This window comes from Aedes albopictus, chromosome 2, assembly GCF_035046485.1.
Source record: "Aedes albopictus strain Foshan chromosome 2, AalbF5, whole genome shotgun sequence".
NCBI classification, from domain to species: Eukaryota; Metazoa; Arthropoda; class Insecta; order Diptera; family Culicidae; genus Aedes; species Aedes albopictus.
In genome coordinates this window covers 28,651,480-28,676,195 of record NC_085137.1, presented here as the reverse complement: position 1 = coordinate 28,676,195, position 24,716 = coordinate 28,651,480, and the positions used below count along the sequence as shown (strand labels likewise).

General features: G+C 40.6%; 1 protein-coding gene across 9 annotated transcripts in view; it reads left to right on the top strand.

Moving 5' to 3' along the window:
* Positions 1-265: 265 nt before the first annotated feature.
* The window catches only part of LOC109416800 (AP-1 complex subunit gamma-1), a 93,841-nt gene continuing 69,390 nt past the window's right edge, over positions 266-24,716 (top strand). For 2 of the 9 annotated variants that reach the window (XM_029864189.2, XM_029864188.2), the window contains exons 1-2: positions 268-659; positions 14,920-15,479. In XM_029864189.2, the coding sequence (XP_029720049.1) occupies positions 15,460-15,479 (20 nt within the window). In that variant the 5' untranslated portion in view covers positions 268-659; positions 14,920-15,459. Of the gene's footprint in view, positions 765-14,919; positions 15,480-24,716 lie in introns of all 9 variants that reach the window. The other 7 variants (XM_029864186.2, XM_062849375.1, XM_062849376.1 and 4 more) reach the window with 7 other exon arrangements.

Genomic DNA, 24,716 nt, shown 5'->3' with positions numbered 1-24,716 from the left:
CGATCGACGCTCCACCATCCTTCAAATAGTGGAGGGTGTAGGTACTTTTTTCGCGGTGTTGGTTGTTTACGGTAAAGCAACACCGCGAAAAAGGTACCAATGTCCTCCACCATTCGAAAGATGGAATCGCGTCGCTCGTTGCACGCTAGCGATTTTGCGGTGGAGTGATGTCGTTTGGGCACGAATGAAGCGTCGATCTTCAGTAACCTGCCGCCAGATGTCGATCACGTCACACCCCTGCAGGTGCAACTGTCAGCCGCAGAAATGTCACTTTGCGTCATCTCGGCCCGCTCGCTCCGTGTTCGGCTGGTGATTTTTTCGCATTTCAAAGTAATTTTTCGTCCCGTCGAGATCTCTCTCGCTCTGGTGTGTAATCCGTCATCATCGTCCATCGTGTGGAGATTTCGAGCCCCATCAGCAGTTCCAGAAGTGCTGTGCAGAATCGCTACGGTATTTGCCGATACGTGGAGTGCGTCGGGTTGTTCGATTTCGGTACGTGACGTGGCGGAAAACTACGCGAAAATAGTGTCTTGTGTCGCCTCCGATTGTGGTGGAAATTCCGGAAGGTTTTTTTTTTCTTTCCACAGTCATCGGGAGGTTACGGTGGAGCTGGTGCTGCTGCTGCTTCTTTGGGAGTGCTTTGCTGTGGGGAAGATTGTGTGAGTGTGTGTGCTGCGACCCCGCGTGCGTAAAGTGCTGGCAGCGAGGTTGTATGCGTGAGGGGCGCCCCACAAAGTGTGGGTAGGACGACGGTGAAAAAGAAGGTTCTTTTTTCGATTTTGAAGAGGTGGCAGGCCGAGGAACAACTAAATTGAACCTACCACAGGAAGCAGGGAACAGAAAGTTGTGGGAGGATTCGCTGGCTTTTTGGGAAGACGCGCAAGTTGGGTTCTAAAAGTGAAAGGGGAAGCGTTCGCGAGTTGCTTTACCGTGTTTCCGGAGAAATGGAGTGGTCATTCGATTGATTCCTCCAGCAGACGGATCGAAAGAAAGCTGCTGAAGAGAGCAAAGAAGAAATCAAAAACCAGTTATGGATAGACGTGTTCCCCGCACTGCTGGAACTAGTAGTGGTTGTGTGTGGTGTGGTGCATAACAAGTGGAGGACAACCAGCAGCAGCAAGAGTGTGTCACGCGGAGAAATCGTATCCGGAACTGATGGCTGGGGCGGAGGAAAAGAAGCGAGGAAGGAAGGAAGTTGTGCACATCGGAATATAATGCTTGTCAGCGACTTGTGGTCGGTTTCAGCTTTCAGGCTGGCACCGTTTTCTGGATGGAAATCCGGACTAAGTGATTAAAAGTGGTTCAAGCGAGACAACCGAGAAAGAAACCCAACCGGAAGTCCTTGATCTGCTGAAGCATTTTGCTAAAGAAACTTGCCTATCAGACAGGATTTTGGAACTTGAATGTTTTATACTTTGTCAGGTTCCTTTTAAAACTGCAAAGATTTCTAAGAGCAACCCTACTTCGAGCATCTGTAACTAAGCCATTTCCTAAAAGATTAACACTTTCGGTTCTGATTTGGCCTATTATGCATCACTAATTGGCCGAAGCGAAGGCCTAATGTTGCACCTACATAAATGAACAAGCTGACGTCAGTGGAAGCAGTCTGCTTCAGCTGCCGCCGCCTGCAACTTATCCAGCTTTTGAAAACTCCCCGTAGACAAGGTGCAGCTCAGTGAAAGTAAACAATGAGTTGTTCATTCAGGTGTAGGCCCCTCTGCGCGTTGAAACTTTTAATGGCAGACAGATTCGGGTTGATTGTATTGGTTTTATTTGAGAACTGCAGACTCGTACTCTGCCTTTATTTGGTTTTTGAATGCGACAGAGCAAACCTGATTGAAAAGCTTGAAGTGATCTGAGGAGAGCGTCGACATCAACAGTACTGCTAGTCGTGGGTTTGAATTTTGGGCAGCACTCGTTCAACAAGGTTTTTTAGTTGAAGGCACTTATACCAAGAAGTCTTATTAAAGATGCACTAAACTTCCAGTATCAATGTTTAGTTAGAGTTTCGTCATTACTTTCTTTAAGAGCTTTCGATCTTTGGTTCTAGAATACCCTAAAAAGGGCGATGTAATAACGCATAAAGCGTAAAAGAGAGCCTATTGCTCTTTACCACAGCCAACGGGTTAAGCACTACAGAACATCCTGAAGATTCAGGTTTCTGAAGTCAGTTTGACTTAAAAAGTGTTTACCGAGTACTCGGAAACGCAGTTGCGCAAAAACTGGACAGTTACATAAATATCAAATGATACGAAGTTCCATAATCGGATTCACAGCTATCACATACAAATGAATCAGCCTGATAAATATTCGCCATGTGATAACTGAGTCGGCAGTGGCCAGTCAATGCTTTGATCAACATGCTGCAATTATGATTGGACAGATTTGTTAGATACTTCGCCACCCCTGGAGATGGCTCAGTACAATAAAATTTTGTTTGATGACATGACTCCAAACTATTCCAGTATTGTTTGTGCTGAATGGCAGCCCAGGTGTCAATCTGAAGCTTTACCCAACACTTGGATACCGGAATAGCTGGCTCAGGGCCAATGAAGTCATGTGATGCTCCAGAGCGAGCTAACTCATCAGCCAATTCATTTCCAGCGATGGAAGAATGGCCAGGTACAAGGTGAACAGCGTTTGCTGAACTCAGCTCCTCGATTTGCGTTCGACAAGCGATAACTTACTTCGACCTAGAGTTTGTCAAAAGAATGCATTGCAATGGCTTTGAAAGCAGCCTGACTATCTGAACAGAAGTCTGAACAGAAGTTGCCCATCACGTGTTGCTGAAGTGCTGATTGCACTCCGCACATAAGAGCAAAGATTTCGGCTTGAAAAACGGTGCAATGTCTACCAAGTAAGTAAGACTGATGTAGCCTTAGCTCACGAGAATAAACACCAGCACCTGCTCGACCTTCGGGAAGGGAGCCATCAGTGTAACATACGATGCCGTCTGAAATACAGATGTCTACTCTTCCCGGAAAGGGAATTTCGTGGAAAATGTCCTATGTGGAAAATTACAAGCAGTTGTAAGATCACTTGGAGCATGGACAACTTTGTCCCAATCCGCCAAAAGTGGAAACAACGAGGTGTGTGTTGATCTGCGGTTCACAGGAGTTTTCTCTAGTAAACCGAGTACCCATAAACGGTAAGTGCAAAAATGAGCTTCTTGTTTGCGATAAATGTGTAGTGTGAAAGTATAAACTTCTAGCACTGCCGTGGGAGTTGAAGAGAACGCTCCAGTCATCGCCATTAAGCACTTCCTTTGGAGATGGCCGAATTTTGATTGGATCGTTCTCACTTCGCCGTTCTGCTACCACACAAGACATCCATAGGTCAATATATTTGTAGACGCAAATGACCAAACTGGTTAAAGCGTCTAAAAAAATAGGCCAATATTGTTCGAACAACAGTTGTGTAAATCCATTCGATATACTTGGGTTTTAGACCCCAAGTTTTACCAAAGGTTTGCCGGCATTGCCCTAAGGCCATACAAGCTTTCTTGATTCTGAACTCAATTTGAGGTGTCCAGGAAACCTTGGAATCAAGAGTGATTCCAAGGTACTTTACCTGTTCAGTCACATCGATCTTAGAATCTAAGAGACGTAACGGTCGAACGCCATTAATACGCCTTTTGCCTTTCCGTGAAAAGAACAACAGAAGTTTTATTCGGATTTACCGAAAGGCCATATTGGCCAACTAGTTGAAGGGCGCTTTGCATCAAGTCGAAAAGGGTGATGATGGACATACCAACTAACAATGTTAGGTAGTCGTCGGCAAAACCATAAGTAGGAAAACTGCTATTATTGAGTTGCCTCAATAGCGTATCTGCTACGGGATTCCACAAAAGTGGTGATAAGACTCCCCCTTGGGGGCATCCACAAACACTCAATTTCCTAATCGCCGCTTGACGCAATGTCGAGAAGAGATGTCGGTTTTTGAGCATTTGGTGAATCCAATTGGAAATCATTGGAGATATACCATGACCCCGTGCGGCTTCCAATATGGGACATCGAATGGCACGTTCTCAAATGTACCCTCAACATCTAAGAAAATTCTCAAGCTGGATTGCTTTTGAGTGAATGCCTTCTCGTCCTGGTCTAAAAGAGTCACAGTGGATTTTCCAGATTGGTAAGCTTGTTGGTTCACATGAAGAGGCACGTTGGCCAGATGAACATCACGGATGTGATGATCCACAATGCGTTCTAAGCATTTCAGAAGAAAAGAGGCCAAACGGATAGGTCTGAAACTCTTTGCTTCTTCATACGACGCACGACCCACTTTCGGAATAAGCTTCACAGTAATATCCCGCCAGGATTTGGGAATATACCCTGTAGCAAAACTGCAAACAAGTCCCTCCTCTCCTCTCTCTCCTCTTCTTGGCGTAACGTCCTCACTGGGACAAAGCCTGCTTCTCAGCTTAGTGTTCTATGAGCACTTCCACAGTTATTAACTGAGAGCTTCCTCTGCCAATGACCATTTTGCATGTGTATATCGTGTGGTAGGCACGAAGATACTCTATGCCCAAGGAAGTCAAGGAAATTTCCTTTACGAAAAGATCCTGGACCGACCGGGAATCGAACCCGTCACCCTCAGCATGGTCATGCTGAATACCCGTGCGTTTACCGCCTCGGCTATATGGGCAAACAAGTATTTTTTTCAAAACATGTTTGAAATAATCAAATCCCTTCTGGAGCAAAATAGGATAAATCCCATCTGCTCCAGGAGATTCGGAAGGAGCAAAGCTATTAAGTGCCCACTCAATCGATTCTATAGTTACAATACTCCGAGCCGAGGCCAGGGAATCATAACTAACAAGAAAAGACATCAGGTTAATCCGTAGTTGTAATATCCACACATTCAGGGAAGTGTGAACTGAATAAACATTCCAAAACTTCCTCATCAGAGGAAGTGAAATCACCATTTGGCAAACGAAGTTTGTTCACTTGAAAATCCTTAGATTTTGCAAGGATTTTGTGTGGCTTCACTCAGACTGGAAACATTTGTACAAAGGTTTTTCCAGCCGGATCGTTCAGCTGACCGAAGAGCTTTCTGGTAGGCCTTGAAGCCGACCTGAAAGCCTCCGATCCAGCCGAACGTCGTCTGTTCCAACTCTTTCTACATTGTTTCCTGAGCTTCGCCAGATCAGAGTTCCACCAAGGGGTTCCTCTTGTGGTCTTCACAGACCGCAGAGGGCAAGCTTCTTCAAAAGCTTCCATGATGAAGGCCGTTGTAGTATAAACGGCATCATCTAAATCACTTGGATTGTCAATAGATGGTGAGTATCCATGAAATTTGGCTGCAACCAAATCGGTAAAGATATCCCAGTTGGTTGACCGGGGGTTCCTGAAACGCAAAGTTTGCGAAGTACCATTCACATGTTCAAACAAGATGTAGCGATGGTCAGATAAAGATTCTTCATCTGAGACATGCACACTTAATTTGAAATGCCGGGATCTCAGCATTTTCTCAAACTTTCGCCGAGATCCGCACAGCCGAGCGCTCGGCAAACAACAACGTAACCGAGATCTCAGCAACTTTGACAGTTCATTACTGAGGTACAGCAACTGCTTTGCTGAGAATCAGCTAACAAATGCAGTTTTAACTGAGATATCAGTTTTTGAGTTTGCTGAGTAATCGGCTGTGCGCGGAAAGCCGAGCCCGCGAATATTTTTTAAGTGTGTGCCAATTGGTTAGCTCGTGACTAATTCTACTAGAACCAAAGCGTTATGTCTAACACTTCCTCTCTAGCAGATACCATGAAGGTTGGGCGGTTGCCTATGTTAAGTGATCCAAGATCTGTACTACTTAAGTATTCCATTAAACTGGAGCCTCTCAAATTGATGTCTGAGCTGTCCCAGATTATATGGTAAGCATTAGCATCACTACCAACAATTAGCGGAAGGCCTTTTGAAGTGCAGTATGCAATGACTTGCTTGAAAGCATCCGTAGGGGATGGTTCATCATGCGGTAAATAAACCGAACAATAAACGTATTTCCTGATGAGGTTCCAACAGATACATCGATTGTGATAGCACATACATCTCTAGTAGTTAGTTCAGAGATGAGTGTAGCAACGATTGCGTTGTTGACAAGCACACATCAGTGTAGAATTAGCATTTAAGTTAAAATACACATAAATAAAAATGAAAAAAAAACAAGCACACATGCACGAGGCATGACACGTGAGTTTGCCATTTCATTTTTACTGAAAGTAGCAAACACCGGATTCACAAGGTTTCCTAGATAGAAATTCCCCTTACGAAAGTTCCCGAAAGTACGAATTTCCCCTTACGCCACTTGGACTGTACCATTTTGCATAAGTCTACAAAGATTGATCGTTGCTGTTCTTTTGTGCTGAAGATTGATCTGAGCTATCCTAACCGTAGCCACTACCCATACTAGGCAAGATTAAACTCTTAACAATCACAGCACAAAAAAGAACAGCAACAATAAAGCCAGATCGGTATCGATTTGAGTGCGCCAAAGGCGAGGATGCACAAAATACACTGTGTAAAACGCATAATGCGAAACCATATAGGTAAAAATTTAAACTAATTAACAACATGTTCATAATCCCGCCCTTATTCAGCCTCAAGTATGAGATTGAAGAAGGGCAGCTGATTGTCTCGGAGAAATACAAGGTCCATCGCGCTATTGCCCCGGTTAGCGCAGTAAGGGCAAAATTCTTTGGAGGGTGCCCTGGTACTCCAAGGCTCCGATCACAGGATGAGGAGGTTTCATATTTGTTCTAGGTCCATCAGTCATCCTGGAGTGTGTGTTTTGTATGCCAGATCTGCATTCTTGTTAACAGTCTTTGTTCAGTGTTCATAGCTTTTTGTCTAGGAAAACTAATCCTACTTGGCCATCCCGAATCGGGTTTTAATGCAAGACGGCTGCATTTTGATGTCCGTGCTAGGAACCGTTTGCCTGTCTTGCAGTCATTTATCGTTAGGAATGACCTGGAAGTATGCAACCGCTTTGGTTGCTAGGGCTATTTTTCTCCTGAGTTATGGAAGAACCCTATAAATGCACAATAAAAATGTGAGAATATTCACAAGTTAAAATCGAACATGCAACAGAAAAATAAAACTGGTAACACAACCTTCACCAACGGAGAACGAAATTTTTGTGGATGATTGCAAAGCATCCACAAAAATTTCGTAAGGCTGTTTGTAGGTAAGATATTGAAAAGGCTGATTAACTTCTAGCCTAACTTAACCTGACTTATTTTTACTTAACGGTAACGGTACGGTAACTGCATCAAAATAATAAAGAAGCTCAAGCCACGCCAATTAAGGTGACAAATCATCAAGAGACTATCTTTAACGCCTATCTAATTAACCTAAAATAATCTACAAATAAGTAATCGCATCTTCAATACCTGTGTTACTATAAGGACAGCACAGTGGGTTTTTCAGTTGGGCGCCATGTTACGTGTAATAACATAGAACCCTACAAATGTTCTATTTTATTTTTCACTTGGCCCTGGGAAAAATAACTCAGAACACTACAAATGCACAATAATGCACGATTTCACAAATTGACACACACAAAACATAAATTTTCATGCAATACAACACTAAACATAAAATTTGGCCTGCTACCCTAATGGGCAACTATTTACGATCACAGGATGAGGAGGTTTCATATTTGTTCTAGGTCCATCAGTCATCCTGGAGTTTGTGTTTTGTATGCCTGATCTGCATTCTTGTTAACAGTCTTTGTTCTGTGTTCATAGCTTAATTTTGTCTAGGAAAACTAATCCTACTTGGCCATCCCGAATCGGGTTTTAATGCAAGACGGCTGCATTTTGATGTCCGTGCTAGGAACCGTTTGCCTGTCTTGCAGTCATTTATCGTTAGGAATGACCTGGAAGTATGCAACCGCTTTGGTTGCTAGGGCTATTTTTCTCCTGAGTTATGGAAGAACCCTATAAATGCACAATAAAAATGTGAGAATATTCACAAGTTAAAATCGAACATGCAACAGAAAAATAAAACTGGTAACAAAAGCCCTCGAAGCATTTCTGCACAACTGATTATAGATTAGAGTTCCAATTCAATTTTGCATCGAGTAGACTATGACACCTAGCTATTAAGCTTCATTTTAATAAACTAATTGTGTTTGATTAAAGAAAAGGGGTTTCAGTTGGATCTTCCTCCGTTTAGTGAAAGACGAATATCCACTGTAACACTTTCGAATTTGCCTCGTACAATAATGACAACGTCATCAGTATATCCAACCACTTTGAAGCCTCTTTTCTCTAAGCTGTCTAGTTGTTCATCCACTACCACAACAAAGGAGAAAGCACTCTGCCTTGCGGACACCCCCTTGTTGCTTTCACAGTGTTGTATAAACCGCTAAGCTCAGAGGAGATTTTCGATTTGTTAGTACAGCATGTAACCAGCTAGCAATTCATGGGTCGAAATTTCTCCTTGGCATTACTGACCCTATTGATGAATAAGAAGCGTTATCGAATGCACCTTCAATATTGTTCGTACAGTTAAAAATCAAAATTTTTGACACGCGAAAATCGATTTTTCTCCTAAACCGTGTGTCGGACGTACGTCTGGCACATTGCACTGGATAGAGGGCCAGTTTCGCTATCCAGCGCACTACGTCCGACGGTAGGTTTCACGTATGGATTTTGAGAATATTCGATTACCGGGTGTGAGGAATCTTCGGATTTCAACCGCGACGACATTATCAATATTGCTACAAGCGCAATTGCTTTTGTATTAAGTGTTTTTTCGATCTTTTGAACTACCGTATGTTGTGCTGAGATCAGTGAAGAGAATTGTCAGACAAAAGAGGCACAAAACAAGCAACAAAGAAGGTGCGACGATTAGTCATTATCCCTACTGGTAACAGATAATGACATGATCTCGAAATTTTTTGTTGCAGACAAAACGGAAGCTGAATTTGTTGTGTACTTTTCAACTCGTGAATAATCAATTATTACTAACCCACAGTCGAAACTGTTTGATGATAGAGCTTCACCAGAGTTGCAGTGTTTACCGATTCGAAGTTACCGTTCGAAAATCGCAGTGCAAGGCTTAAAAATCTCTAAACTCGTGGTGTACGATGTTAATCCCATTATTTTCAAGTTGGGACAAACTTATGTCGCATGGGTTGTTTTGTCGCAACAAATACAGGTTGCGATATTGTCATTATTGTTGCGCGATGGTTGAATTTTGATTCACTGGCTGAGATCGTAGATTTTCCACTTTGATAAGCGAATTGGGTTTTTGACAAAGGCATTGCTTTCATAAGTTTGTAATTTATGTACTCACAAAGAACCTTTCCCATAAGTTTGAGCAATGCAGAAGATAAACTTATCGGTCCGAATGCTTTGGGGTTGGTTTTATCTCTCTAACATGCCTTCCGAAGACAGCCCGGACTAGACGCCAATCGGTAGGTAGGGTCTTGTACCATTTGGGCAGGTGTATCTATTTTGGGCACTTGCCGCTATAACTAAGTCAATTTCAACCCGATTGATTTGAATTTTTGTCCAGAGTTAGGCACGTACAGTATCTAAATAGGTACACCTGCCCAAATGGTACAATACCCTATGTGCCCCAAAATCTGACTCGCCCTGAAAATCTGTAATAAAGGTTGAAACCAGTTTTTCTCCTCTTTTTGGATCAACGCTGGGAATATTCCATCCATGTCAGGAGACTTAAATGGCTTGAAAGATCTCATTGTCCTCTTAACCTTGGCCCGAGTGAAAGCTTCCTTTGCAACCTTTATTGCGTCGTTTTTAGATCCTGAAACCCAAAACTGGATCTCTTGTGGATCTGAGACAGCAGTTCTAGTGTCTTGGTTGCCGATGCTTAACTCAGGGATTGAATCAAGGAAGTGGATTTTTAACAGTTCATTCAATGTATCGCTAGACTCTATAGTGAGCTAACCGTCTGTTCGGAGGCTATCCATATCATGAAGTAGTCCTTTGAAATTTTTTTTTGGGGATCTGGCCACTACGGGGGTATTCTCTATGCTTTCACACAGTTGAATCCATAATGTCCGTTTGGCTGATCTTATTTCTTTGTTGTAGTTCGTCAGAGCCTTTCTATAAAGGCTTCAATAGGCGGTTCGTTTGGCGCCGTTAAATTCCCTACGCGCAGTCTTCCTAAGCTTCTCAAGAGTTTCATTCCACCATGGAACACCTATGCTCAAACTAGTTGATTGAATTGGACACCCTGATAAAAAAAATATCGATTGCTTGAATTGTTAGACTCTAGTGCAGTTTTGCTTTAGTGAGATACGATTTGCACACTCACTAATTTTAGTAGGCGTGTGCATCAAAATATTTGACGTTTAACCAAGAGAGACGAACTCACAGACGGTGACCTTCAGCGGGATGGGAAATATTTCGTGTATCAACCGGATAAGGTCTGACTGCATCCGGGTGAACCAAGGTGTAAAACGAGAGATAAAGAATAATTGTTCCCTGAACGATATGCGCTGGCAATTTATTCTAGACCGGGCGGTGTGATGCAGCTAATAAAGTGCCGATTTTTTCGTACCCGCCATGAGTCCACGAGCTTTCTTCTAGAACTAAAATTACAGTTCCTACCCGACGTATCCTTTCATTTCTCTACTGACTAAATTAATCCCCCGCTTGGAGTTATTAACTTACGATCTGTAATGCATTCCTCCCCCAACTTTCCCTCGACTGATTCCGGCTCTTGGAATCCGCACCCAAATTATTTCTAGATTCCCCAGATTCAAACAGCTGGTTCGCCAAAACTTTGCAGAGCCCTAAATTCCCTACAATTTACTCCGAGAACCCCATGTTCCTGAACTATTTCGCATTTTTTTTGCTGGCTCTTCGATGTATTTACCTACTGTGCAGATACGACGGTAATCAAAACAATTGAACTCATCAAACGTTGAGTGAAAAAATCCTAACAATGAGAAGAAAAGTTGTTGTCGAGGTAACCGTGAGCAAACGCAGGTGTTCAGTGAGGTGTGCAAATAATCACTGTGCAAAAATTATTTGCACAAAAGTCTAATAAATTTTGAGAAGCTCAATAAAAATACGATAAATTTTATTGTTACAACACCATTTTTTCGAAAAATATTCACCATTAAACATATTGTAATTTACACGGCACACTCACCATCACCCCTATTGTTCTATACCATTCGGTGAATGGTAAATGGCGCTTTTACAATAAAAAATGGTGGTCGTTATGTATCTTAACCATAAAATTTTGAGAAAATTTTCATACACTTTTTCGCTAAAAACAATAGAATGTATTGTGTTTTTATGAGACATTTTTAGGGCAATTTTCAAAAGATAACAATATATCTTAATGTTTTTTCATTGTTCTTACAATACAAATACAATTAATTGAATGGCGTCAAATGAATCGTTGTTACAATAAAAATACAATAATATTTGTTGTTATTTGTAAGCAGTTTTCGCTTTTGAAAATCCATAGAATTTACATTTTCACGCTAACATTTATATCCAGCATTTACGAGCACTAACGTCCGCCAGAATGATATGCACACTCTGATGCCTGTCTGGTATGTATTGCTTGGCAGCTGATGATAAGATCTATCTTCAATCTTTTCAAATAACTGTCAAATATCACAAGTCAGACCTCAGGTCGTATGATCCATACCATAAATCGTTCACAATTCATGTGGCTATTAGTATCTGTAAATGCTGGATAAAAATGTTACCGAGAAATATGAATTCCTTGGTTTTTCAAAGGCGAAATCTGTTTACATAACAACAATATTTAATATTATTGCATGTTTATTTTAACATCGGTTCAATTGACCCCATTAAACTAATTGTATTTGTATTGTTATCAATGGTAATTTACTATTTACTAGATTCCTTTAATTTTTTGGAAAACATTAGAAAAATCATTGTTCATCTTTTTCTTGTCGTAACATCCTCACTTGGCTAAACCTGCTTTTCAGCTAGTTTTCTATAAGTACTTTCTCAGTTATTTATTGAGAGCTTCCTCTGCCAACACGGCTTGACGTCTGTCAGTCGTTGAAGTTTTAGCGAATAACATTCGATAACCGAAACATCTACTGTACTCAAATTTAAAACGAAAACTATAAAAAATATGTCAAGTGATTTTGTATTTGATTATACAAACATGATCCAAGCAACAATAATATTTATTGTTATTTATTTGTTACGAATTGTTTTTAAGTGTAATTGAGAAATAAACTCTTTTTTAATAAAAAGTCCATGAGAACTTTGCAGGCACTTTTGCAACTATTTAAAACAACTTAAATTAATGTTTACTGATAGTAGCTTTAAATTATTATAGAACTATTGAAAAACAATCGAATCAATTAGTCACTAATAAAGCTTATGTTCACTTATTGTACGAACTATATGGGCTTGATTTCTATTGTCAAAAGTAACAAAATATCTACTATGTGTTTTATTGTGAACAATAAAACCAGCCATTTGTTAATAATATTTACCATGTAATGAATGGTAATTTTTTATTCGGGCAGCTCTCTTGGTAGGAGTTGAGGATTTTGAACTTGGACGCATATTCCAATGAATGGTGTTTTGGACTTGATGTGGCTTTCTATGACGCACTCTTCCAATTACTGTAGAACCGTTGAGATAAGATTCACGATCAGTTTCCTTATCTTCTAACGTTTTCTAACACTAGACCCCTTCCCATTCGAAGATGATTTTTCATCGACATTTCTTCATGCCAGTTTTCTATTTTACCAGAAATAGACCATCTAACTACATAGAGTCAAGTCCAAAACTTCCTGACGAATGGAGTTTTCAAACGTGGGCTAGCCACCATAATTTCAAATGTTAATGTTCTTAGAAGAAAGAAACTATAACAGATACTCACCTCTGATGTTTATATTAGTAGTATCCCATACGGTGTGATGTAATTCTTCACCAATTCCACCAAAAGTTTCTCTAAAGGTTTCTGTAGTAATTTGTTACGGACTTTCGTGAGATTTGTCTTGACTTCGAGTTCCGAAGTTCGAAACATCTCTACCGTACCCTGTTAATGACGACTGTCAGTTGATAACAACATACAAAGCGGAATCAAAACATTTCGACCTATAACAAATTAGTTGGTAACTGATAAAACATCATAAGCCAAAAATACATTTTTGATGACATTTTGATAAAAAGTCGATAAAAGAAAAGCGGATCAAGCAGCTTGAAAATTGCCAGATCATGTCGATTGTGGAATCATGTGAAAGTAATGTTTTTGGAATTCATCATTATGATCACCGTTATCGATGTGCGTGCGTACACAAACAAAAGGGATTAATCTTAATTTTGTACGTTATGATGTTGATACGTAAACATGCCTTGGCGGTTTAACCTATTTTTGTCATCGGAAATTCTTTCCAAGTTTTCAAACAATGCTAGACATGTTCTTATAAAATCCTCCAGGTTTGTTTGACCATATGCAAATCTACCAGAAATTTTATTCTATAGTTCTTCACCAATTCCACTAAAAATTTCTCTAGGGGTTTATCCCTTGATTTGTTGTTAACTTCCGTGAGATTAATCGAGTGTGCGGTGGACGCGTCGTGGATCGAGTCGGTCCCGAATTTTTCGCTTTCCGTCGGCGCTAGTTCCCAATACTTTAAGTTGATAATAAATATTTTCTTTCATTTTTTTGCATTCACACAAAAGAGTGAAAAGTGTTAGTTCGGGCTCGCCGGTCGAGAAAAAATCCGGGCGCCGACAAGTGAGTCGCGTTCAGTGTATTTCTGTGTGGAATAGACTAAAGATTTCTGCTCCCTAGTGGAGTGGAGACGCGCGATAGAATTTTCTTTTTGGCTAGTTTTTGCGTCGAAAAGTGGTCGGTTGTTAACGGCGGTTTGTGTATATTGATCCATTCTCAAATCATATCACCAACCATAGGTGACTCCCGGACTGACAATGTACCTTACCCTACTAACAAAAAAATCCTTCCTGAGACAAACGTGGAGATGCAGCGATTCGCGGTCTTTTTAACAACGTTTGTCTTACTAACATTCCCTCCCTTCCTCGATGACCGTAAGGACGTGGCCGGCGCCGTTATTGACCTTAATAAAGTTGAGAGCTCTCGAACTGTGTACATTGAGAATAGTAAGCTAGTCCCAAGCCCTATTCATTGGTTCCTTGTGCAATTTCGATTGCTCTGGTCAATCACGGAGTAGCAACTACGAATTGTGCGGTCATCTATGCTCATGCTCATCCTATGATTTGTTGTTAAGGACAGACTTGTTAGAGTCCCAAAATGGCCGCCACAATGGCCGACTTTGGCACCTACTCACGATTTTGAGGGCACAAATTTCTTCGTAAACAAAACCAGTGCATCTGATCTTCTTATTTTAAGCTTATTACGAGTGAGCAAGAATAGAATAATGAAATGCACTGTTGTGTGAAGCTTGCTTCTTGAGATATGTGCGTTTGAAGTTTTGATGTAGTGTTGAAGCGGGATTTCAAGACGTTTGTCCTTAACTTCCGTGAGATTAATCTTAACGCAAGTTGCTGTTTGAGGTTTCACTTAGAGTTTCGAAGTTCGGAACATCTGATCTACCTATCCAAGTGATGACGACTGTCAGTTGATAACAGCACACAAGCGGAATGAAGCGCTTCGAAATTACAATAGCAAGAGATAATTTTTTGATTACATTTTGATAAAAAGTCGATAAAACAAAAGCGAATCAACCAGCTTAAAATTGACAGATCACTATTAGAATGATCTAAAAGTATTGTTTTCAAAATTCATCATTATCATCGATGTGCGTACACTGCTCGTCTTCCATCCTTTCTCGCTCGCATTCAATTCGGCTCAGTGGCTGCTCCTATGCTATTTTTGATTCTATCGATATCGATTACTAGTTATCCACTGAGAAAGTGTGTTCATAATATCCCCCCTTTTCAATCTGTGTCCTCAATAGATCTATCAAAAGCGAATATAGGTACCTATCATAAAAACACCACCGTGAAATAGCAGCATATGTTGTAATCGCCCCAAATGCCCCGGTGTTGTGTGAAAGAAGATAACCGAATCGATTAGTGTTGGCGCTGTTGCTAGCGGGATCAAAGTGTATGCAGTGTGATTGCAGCAGCAATTGCGTGAAGTGATAGTAGGATTTCAGGTGATTTCAACGTACCACATATATGAAGAAATCATAGAAGACGGCGGCGACGAGGACGACAAATCGTCGTTATCATCAACAGCAGCAGTGCCACCGTTAGGAAAAATAATCTCTCTGGATCTACTACCGCCGCCGCGCTGTGTCGTGTTTCGCTGATTTACGGTACAATTATTGTTGATTGAATTGTGTTTGCTGGGGGTAGTGCTGAGGAAGTTGGTGATAAAGTGGCAAGAGGAGAAGACGAAGGCGTTTCGAGTGGCGATTTAGGCGGTTGGAGGCGAAAGAATTGAGCAGTCATCTATCTAGAGGAGAAGTCGAACATCGAGTACCGAGAGGAAGATGAATGCCTCCGATCATGGGTAAGTGTTAACAAACAATTCCAATGGTATTGTTCAGACCAAACTGCTGTAGTCATGAGAATACCTACGATCAAAATAATCTTGATGTTTTGGAAGGGGTACGATAGGGACCATGTTCATTATCAATGACTGAAGTAAATAAAGAAACCGGTTTGTCGGATACCTGTTAGACCTTCAAGGTAATTTATCACTTGAAATGGCGTTCGTCCATTTCTATTTGTGTCACTTTGACCATCCATTGATAACATCACCCGTAAGCGGTTTGATCTGCCATCGGGGCCATCGGTCACGCAAAGTTTCCGTCCCACTGATGTTATCGATAACTCCCACCCCCTTCTAGAAGTCCTCCCACCATCGCCCCAAAAATTCCCACCGAAGTTTTCGCAAAACGACGCTGACTGGCAGTTGGCTTGTTATCAAAAAGTTCATCCAACCAACACCGTTAAATATTTACCCACGCTGCTGGTTGGCGGTGGTTTCCCGTACGACAAACGGTAGCGCTTCCCTTATATCCAGCTGAAATCCACTTTTCCGGGAATAGAGCCTCGACTCGTAAACCCGCATCTTGTTTCTTCGTTTTCGTGCCAGCTAACCATACTTCTTCTTTGAACACATTGTTGGTGTAGTACCACGTACCAGTACCTGCAGGGCCATCAGCAGGCTAAACTTAGAAAACAACGGGACAATTGTTGTTAAGCTCGTTTTGTTTGGCTTTGAGAGCCTCCTCCTCCTCACGTGCAACCATGAATCGGAACAGTGTGTCAGGTGAAGAAGAGAGTGCGAGGTTCATTGTTATCTTATCTTCGCGCTTCCAATTTGGGGGACAGTGTTTTTACTACAGCAAACACACGAGAACCCGGTGTCACGGAAGGTGGGTTTTGTTTTTATGCAAAGAAGAGAACTTGCAAATAGAAATGCAAATTGCGACAACAGGGACTCGTCTTTTTATGTGGACAGATACTCTTATTCGAGAAAATGACTTGGAAAGTTCTAAACAATACTATAGTATGTAGTAGACAACAGAGTTGAGAAATAGTGTCTATCTCAGTTGCGATGTAATGCCAACAATTTCTCAATTGAACCAACATGTTTTATCAAACATTCATATTGATTGGACGCACGAATATCAAAACTCTTGTAATTAGCAAGAAAGGGAATTGTTCCATCTGTTCAACAGACTGCTTCCAATTTCATACTACTCAAAACAAAGTATTAAGTTGTTATTGTTTATTTTAACTTCAAATTTTGAAAGAGGGAAAAAATCCCTTTGAGTGATTTTGACATTACAAAAACGGAATCTTTCTCAAAGAGGCACAAAACCTCTTTATCTTTTCATATGACATTATAATAATAACTTAAAATTAAAGGCTCACACGGCAGAAGCCATTGCAGAGCCGCAATCTTGAAGGAGAACAACATGCCAAATCATGAAACGAATCTCCAGAAATCCTTGTGGGAGGAGGGGATAGGGGTTCATGAGAAACGAATCTTCATGGCTGAAAATAAAGTATACAAAAAAAAAAGCGTATCAAACAAAAAATGCAATCTCAATTTGAATAAAAGTTTTAATATGGTTTCATTTTTTGAGCCCAAAACATCCCGTATAGATACAGGAATTGGAAAACCTGCTGCGATAACACTGTTCGACAAAAAAAACTTTTGCCGTGATCAGAGATCCCATTAGTAGGGCATGAAAGCGCATGGAAAATGTAGAAAAATGCCATTTCCAAATCTGTTGGAGCACCCCTAGAAACTTTTTGAGATGAGTTTGAATTTTATTCATTTTTTAAGGTTTGACACAAGCTTTAGAAATCATCATAAATACTTTTGAAATACAATATCTTTGAAATGCAATTTTGTGCACCGCTGAAATTTTTACAGATCTGAGAAGTAACTTTGATAAATAACTAGTCAAAATTTCAGCCTATTACGACATTCCATTTCATCGATACATATCCGGGAAGAATCAAATATGACTTATATAATACAAATCCTTGAAGTTTTCTCTTAATACAATCACAAAAAGCAAGCCCCTATCCTTATCTAATCATAACAAAATAACTATTTTACTTTAATTTGACTTCGAAATACTACACTTATGATCTAATTTTAAATTGAATTCAAATTTTCGAGAAGAAAATCCGGTCGATTTTTCAAATTACTAACGTGATAAGCCTGTGTAAAAATAAAAATAAAATCTAATACATTTATATTTTGCGATGCATATCATAGCATAGCATGAATACTTGCAATCTTGGATGGAGTTGCAAAGTTGAATATATCCATTAGACTGGGTCAACAAAGTCGATTTTTCGGAACAAAGCTTTTTCGATTCATTTTAGCGTCCAAAGCAACAGTGCAAAATTTGGGAGCGATTGGTTGCTTCCCCGTATTCCGCTTTGTGATTGAAATTTGTATGGAATTTAGTATGGGAAAACGTGCTTTTTTGCATTTTTCTCATAAATTGAAATTTTTCGTCTAAAACGATCTAAACAATGACGTTAAAGTATAGCCTAGGATATGTCGAAAAACTTTGCCGAAGACCGCAAAGTGATCCGACACTTGTGAAAAAAGTTATAACGTACAGATTGCCCAGTGGTGCTTAACATTTAACATGTAAAGGAATAACATCAATAATAAAATCTCAATTTTTGGCCTAAGTTACCAAGCGAATAACTTTTTTCACAAGCATCGGATCACTTTGCGGTCTTCGGCAAAGTTTTTCGGCATATCCTAGGCTATACTTTAACGTCATTGTTTATATCGTTTTAGACGAAAAAATTCAATTTATGAGAAAAATGCAAAAAAGCACGTTTTCCCATACTAACTTCCATACAAATTTCATTCGCAATGCGGAATACGGGGACGTAACCAATCGCTCCCAAATTTTGCACAGTTGTTTTGGACGCTAACATAGGTTGAAAAAGCTTTGTTCCGGGTTGATACGATCAAATTTAAAGTTTCTCCATACAACGTTGACCCACTCTAATATCTATTGACATTGCTGATGTCGCTACTATCTACAATGTCATAGATTCACTCAGCTCCACACACCTGGCCAAGTCCTTGCAAGCATTTATAAATCCCTTCATCAACTTAGAAAGAGCCCAGAACTGAAGCATCTTCCAATTGATGAAAGGATGTTGGAAATAGCGAATTTTCAACTTATATGCAGTTATAAAGTAAAAATACTGAAGTAGAATTATTTGTAAATATATAGTATTGGAAAGATCTCACCAATTGTTGTGGGGTTTTTGTGGTTCACTGCCGATCATCTAAATGTCTTGATTAATGTTCTTCTCTGTAAAGAACAACACAATACTCAGCAAAGAACAACACAATACTGAACACTAAACACCCGCGAATCTATTGTTTTGATTTTCACTCGAGACAATAGCGAACGCGATCGATTATGCTGCCATACTCACCCCTACAGGAGTGATGCTTGCATAGCCACATTTATATTTTGCGATCAGCACAAAAAAAAAACTTTTCCAGTGTTTTCGTGGGTTGTCTATATTCACTTAATGTTTCGAAGAACCTCCTAGCCATACCAAGGTGGTAAAATTGATAACTTTTTTGAATAAAACAAACCTATTTCACTATGAATTGAAGCTGGCATTGCGCAGAAAACATGGTTCAACTGTTCACGACTGTTCAAAACAATACAAACTTAAAAAAATGCAAGCCAAAAATGAGAACATTCTTCACTTACTATTAGTAATCGTACAAGCACTGTTGTTTTCATCACATTTAAGTTAGTTTTACAATACAGAATGTGTATGTTGGGGCATTTCCATTGAAGACACTTTTATAAAATTAATTGAATTTGTCATGTAGTAAAATATTTCCAATCTTAATTTCATGCTCAATAATGTCCTCCACGGTTGTAAAATTGCTTTATAAGTTCCAGCGGCATAGCGTCTGGCACTATTTGGGCAGGGTCCCTATTTTGGGCACTTGTGTCTATGACTCAGTCAATTTAGAACCGATTGACTTGATTTTTTAGACACGATCAGATACGCATAGTATCTGGCTATGTGCAGCAATTCAAGTCAATCGGTTTGGAATTGACTGAGTTATAGCAGCAAGTGCCCAAAATAGGTGCTCCTGCCTAAATGGTCCTACACCCTATTTGTTAATATAGTGTTAAATACTATCTATCCAGAAGCACTAAGACGAGTGAATATAATTTATTTAGTTCAAATAGTCTAAATTTGTTTCAATGCAGAGGTCGTTGGAATTTGAATATATTTTCCGCATCGTATTTAATTTTTTAAGAACATGGTTGCTTGATATCAACCAGGTCAAGCAATCTGGAACGACTACTCAGGTACACTCGAAAACATTGAAAAGCATTCTAATCCATATGCGATATATAGGTATTTAAATTTGGGCTCGACTCGAAATTCGATCAAAACAAAATACTTCCTTGAATTAAGTGGACGAAGTGTATTTTGCCTGAATTGTGATCCTAATCCATCGCATTCAAAATAGCAGTTTATTGGTATTTAAACATGATGTTGAAAATAACATTTGATGTCAAATGTTACAATAAACTTTGTTCATTTTCATAAGCGACGAAAAAGTTTTTGAAAACTGCAATTAGAACATTAAATTTATTTGGAAAAGTTTTTCCTTAAAACACTCATGCTGACCTCAAAGATTTAATCTAACTTTCTTACTGTGGATCCTTTGCAATCATATCCTAAAATTTCTCGTATAGCTTTCAAGAATCATACTTAGTTAAACCAGATGTTTGAAATACAGTCAGAGACTAAAAAATACATTAACACTAGAAAACGGACGTCACATCTAGTGACCTAGTGGAGAACTTGTAAAGAAACGTTTTCTCCTACTGGAGCGGAAATCCATCCAATAATCCGAGGCGTTCGAAGTATCCGGAAGACTGACGCTGCACGACATTAACGCATAGAAGTTTTTTAAAATGGATATGAATATGGGCGTGCTTTATGGGATTAGATTAAAAAAAAAACCTAAAAGATTTTCACTATATAAGTTAGAGTTAAGCCTTCGCGGATATGTATCAATAAAACGGAATGTCGTAATAGTTACAAATTTTGACTAGTTATTTATCAAAGTTGCTTCTCAGATCTGTGAAAATTTCAGCGGTGCACAAAACTGCATTTCAAAGATATTGTATTTCAAATGTTTCTGGGGGTGCTCCAACAGATTTGAAAATGGCATTTTTCTACATTTTCCATGCGCTTTTATGCCCTACTAATGGGGTCTCTGATCACGGCAAAAGTTTTTTTTTGTCGAACAGTGTAATGCTCTCAAACAATACTTTCCTCGGTGCAATAAACTGAGAACAATTAAATATAATGTGATCAATGTCTTCATAGGATATGCCATATTCACATAAATTTGTATCTTCAATATTGATGCGATACAATATTAAGTTGCTGTATGTTTTGTTTTTTATTTTTGTTTAAGAAAGTTGAAGTAAAAAGATAATCGGGTTAAGTACTGTCCCTTTTAATTCCACTAAGAGTTTCGTAGTTGAGGTCGAAATACGTATCTGTCATCGTATCTGTTTGTTTCCTGCTCGATCAAGATTTTGAAAACATCAGCCTTCATAAGGTTCAACATCAACAACAGGTTCATCATCATCAACATTGGCCTGTTCGAATATGAAATTGCGGCACTGTACGCAGAATATCCTTCTATGAATTGGAAAAGTGAGCGGATTCTGCTCGAGTACAAAACTGAATATTGAATTATGGCTCCTCTGTCCGTGTCCGACAGTCGCATATTTTTACCAGACGAAGTGAGCTCCTGTTCAAAAGGATCGGTCGGCATAAATAATAGATTTCCGCTGCGCACATTCATCTCTCCTCTTCAGCCCACGTCCAAATCCGGAAATGTCAGGGATTCCAAATGTCCCGAAGCCAAAGATAATGAAAGAAGATGAATCCTTTGTAGGAGTTTTGCTTAATCTGTCGATTAATTATTCGAAGTTTCAACTGATGATGATGATTGCCTGGTTCTGGTTCAATGACCAAGCAAAGTGCATTGCTGGTTGATTGCTGTGAACGACCTCAAATCCGTTCTTCGAAGCATGTTTACGGCTGATGTGGTTTATCCTAAATGGATCCATAAAACCAGTCACATCCCTGCCGACTCACGGTGCGGTGCCGGCCACATAAAAGGATTACGCTGCTGCTACTCCGATTGGCTTTCCTGCTATCGTACCCGGACGATGCTAATGGGGCTTTCAACCTCGAATGGGGCCTCTCTGTGACATCAATTTCAATTTTCGATTCAAACCTGGCGGGAGAAAGGTTTCGTTTTTTTTGCTGCTTGAGCAAAGGTATGCGATGCACTGAAACTGTCTGGACGAAGCATTCTATAGGTTAGGAGAATCTAATGCCATTCTGAGGTTTCTATATTTTTCTTGTGTGTGTATGTGTTAAAATACAACATTTCGTAGACTGCCAGAGCAACCTAGCGAACCCTCACTTTCGCTCCCGGCAGCTTTCGCTATCAATGGCATCGAGGATGGAGATTAAGGTGGCCCACACTTATATGAAAAACAAAAAATTCGAAAAATGCCAATTCTTACCTCCTAAATCAGTTGTTTTGGACTCCCAGAGCCAGAAGCCACGTTCAAAATTTAAGCAAAATCGGTTGAGCCTAAAGGGGCGCTAAAAACGCTTGAAGTTTGTATGGGGTGTTCGTGTGATCAAATGTCACTTATCTCTATAATACTAAAGGGTTTGATAATTGAACGATTACAGCGCCACCTAGCGGCAAAATAAGAAAACTTAAAATTTCTGCATATATTTGGCCAAGTTTACCCATACAAACTTCAAGCGTTTTGAGCGCCCTCTTAGGCTCAACCGATTTTGATCAAATTTTGAACGTAGCTTCTGGGAGTCCAAAACAACTGGTTTAGGAGGTAAGACTTGGCATTTTTCGAAATTTTTGTTTTTCATATAAGTGTGGACCACCCTAATGGAGATCCTATAGTGAGGTCACCATGCACGAATTTATAAACCGTAGACATATTGATGAAGACTTGCAGCCGTGGAGTGTTCTCCGTATCAGTGGCCACTGGGTTAACACTATTGTACAGCAGCACAGATTTCACGTTCGAGTTGAAATTTCGGATTTTGGTGCGTCGACTAGTCTGGTTGTTTTTCCATACAATTCTTAAACTCGTCACCCCTTCACCTTCTTGATCCGTGCACCTATGTCGATTTAGGTGCCGCCTCGGCCGCGATTTGTCTACTAAGATATTGGAAGCTTTTAACATTCTCTACTGCTTGCCTAGCTATCGTGAAGCTGGAAGAGTTGATTGTGTTTATATCCATCGATTTGGACTTGTTGACGTTGATGGTAAGATCTGCCGCCGAAGAGCGATCGGTAAGATCATCGAGCTTATTTTGCATATCAGACCGCCTTTGAGCTAGGAGAGCAACGTCATCAGCTAATTCGAAGTCTTTTAGGTGCTCCATGGTAATGGGCTGCCACAGCAACCCACAATTCGGTTCACGACCAATCGCACCTACCACAATCTCGTCGATTACGATGAGGAACAGTAGCGGTGCTAGTATAAATCCTTGCCTCACTCCAGCTACGACTCGAATTGAATCGGGCAAGACACCGCAAGAAAATGCTCTGTACTGTGCTTCAATGAGGCCGATGATTTTCTCAGGGACACCCTTGCGCCTGAGGGCTTCCCACATGTTTCCGTGATTGAGACGGTCGAAAGCTTTTTCGTAATCAATGAACACCAGGTAGAGAGACTCTTGGAAATCATTGATTTGCTCCAGAATGATAAGAAGCGTGACAATATGGTCCACACAAGTTCGTCCGGCACGGAATCCTGCTTGCTGCCGTCGGAGAGTTGCGTCAATCTTCTCCTGTATCCGGTTAAGGATCACTTTGCAGAGGACTTTGAGAACGATACACAGTAACATGATGCCCCGCCAATTATCGCATACAGTCAGGTCACCCTTTTTGGGTACCTTTACTAAGACGCCTTGCATCCACTCGGCCAGCAATGTCGCGGTTTCCCATATGTTGCAGAATAATTGATGCATTAGTTGTACGGATTCTAACGGGGTCAGCTTTGAGCATCTCAGCTGATATGCGATCGACCCCTGTTCGATTTTATGATACGGATGGCTGTTTCTATCTCCTGCACTGAGGGAGCATCGGTGTTGACACGGGTAATGCGTCGAACCCTTGGCGGATCATGCTGAGGTGTTGATGGCGTCACTTGAAAAAGGTTTCCAAAGTGCTCGAACCAGCATCCAGATCAGCCGGGTCGGTCAGTTAGTAACTGTCCAAACGTGTCTTTCACGGGCATCGTAGCATTCATCTTGGTCCCACTAAGGCGACGTGAGACATCGTGGAGGAGACGGATGTCGCCTGTGTTTGCGGCTTTCTCGCCTTCGTGGGTTAGGGAGTCCGCCCACGCTCTTTTGTCCCGTCTACATGAGCGTTTCACTTCTTTCTCGAGAGCCGAATAGCGCTGACGGGCTACGGCTTTGGCTCCTCGTGTTTTCGCTCGCTATATCGCGGCTTTGGCGTTCTTTCGCTCCTCTTACCTTCCTCCACACTCTTAAAAAATAGGAATTTACACGTGACGTAAGCCATCAACGTACGTAAGCATTTTATGACTGAATGGAAAATTTGACTGAATTTTACATCCATCATGTAAGTTCGAGTTGATTGCACAAGATGTCAACAAACCTATCTGACCAAGTAGGTAGTCCGTGCCTCTCAATCAGCGGACCAGTGTTCGAGTCCAGTTCATTATTTTAGTTTTATATGAGTCATCTGTCGATTCGGTTTTAGCGATTACTAGCTCGACTTTATTTGTGATAGAAGACGTAAATTTGTGTCAAACGGGCCGCTCCTTTTATGTGCATCCAAGAAAACTTAAATTTACATGATTTTTTCTAAGAGTGCAGGTATCATCTGTGATCCATTGCTTTCTTCGGGTGCGTAGCTCACCAAAATTATTCTCGTCGGTGGCGATGAAGGCGTTTTTGATGGCGTTCCATTGATCTTCTACGCTTTCACCTTCTGGAATATTCGAAGCACGGTTCTCTACCTCCTTGATGAAGGACCTTTTCACCACAGCGTCTTCTAGTCGGCGTATGTTGAACCGGCGCCCGGTTTTCTCCTCCTGTCGCTGGATCCTGGCAATGCGCAGTCGGATCTTGCAGATTAGGAGATGATGGTCGGACGCAATGTCGGCGT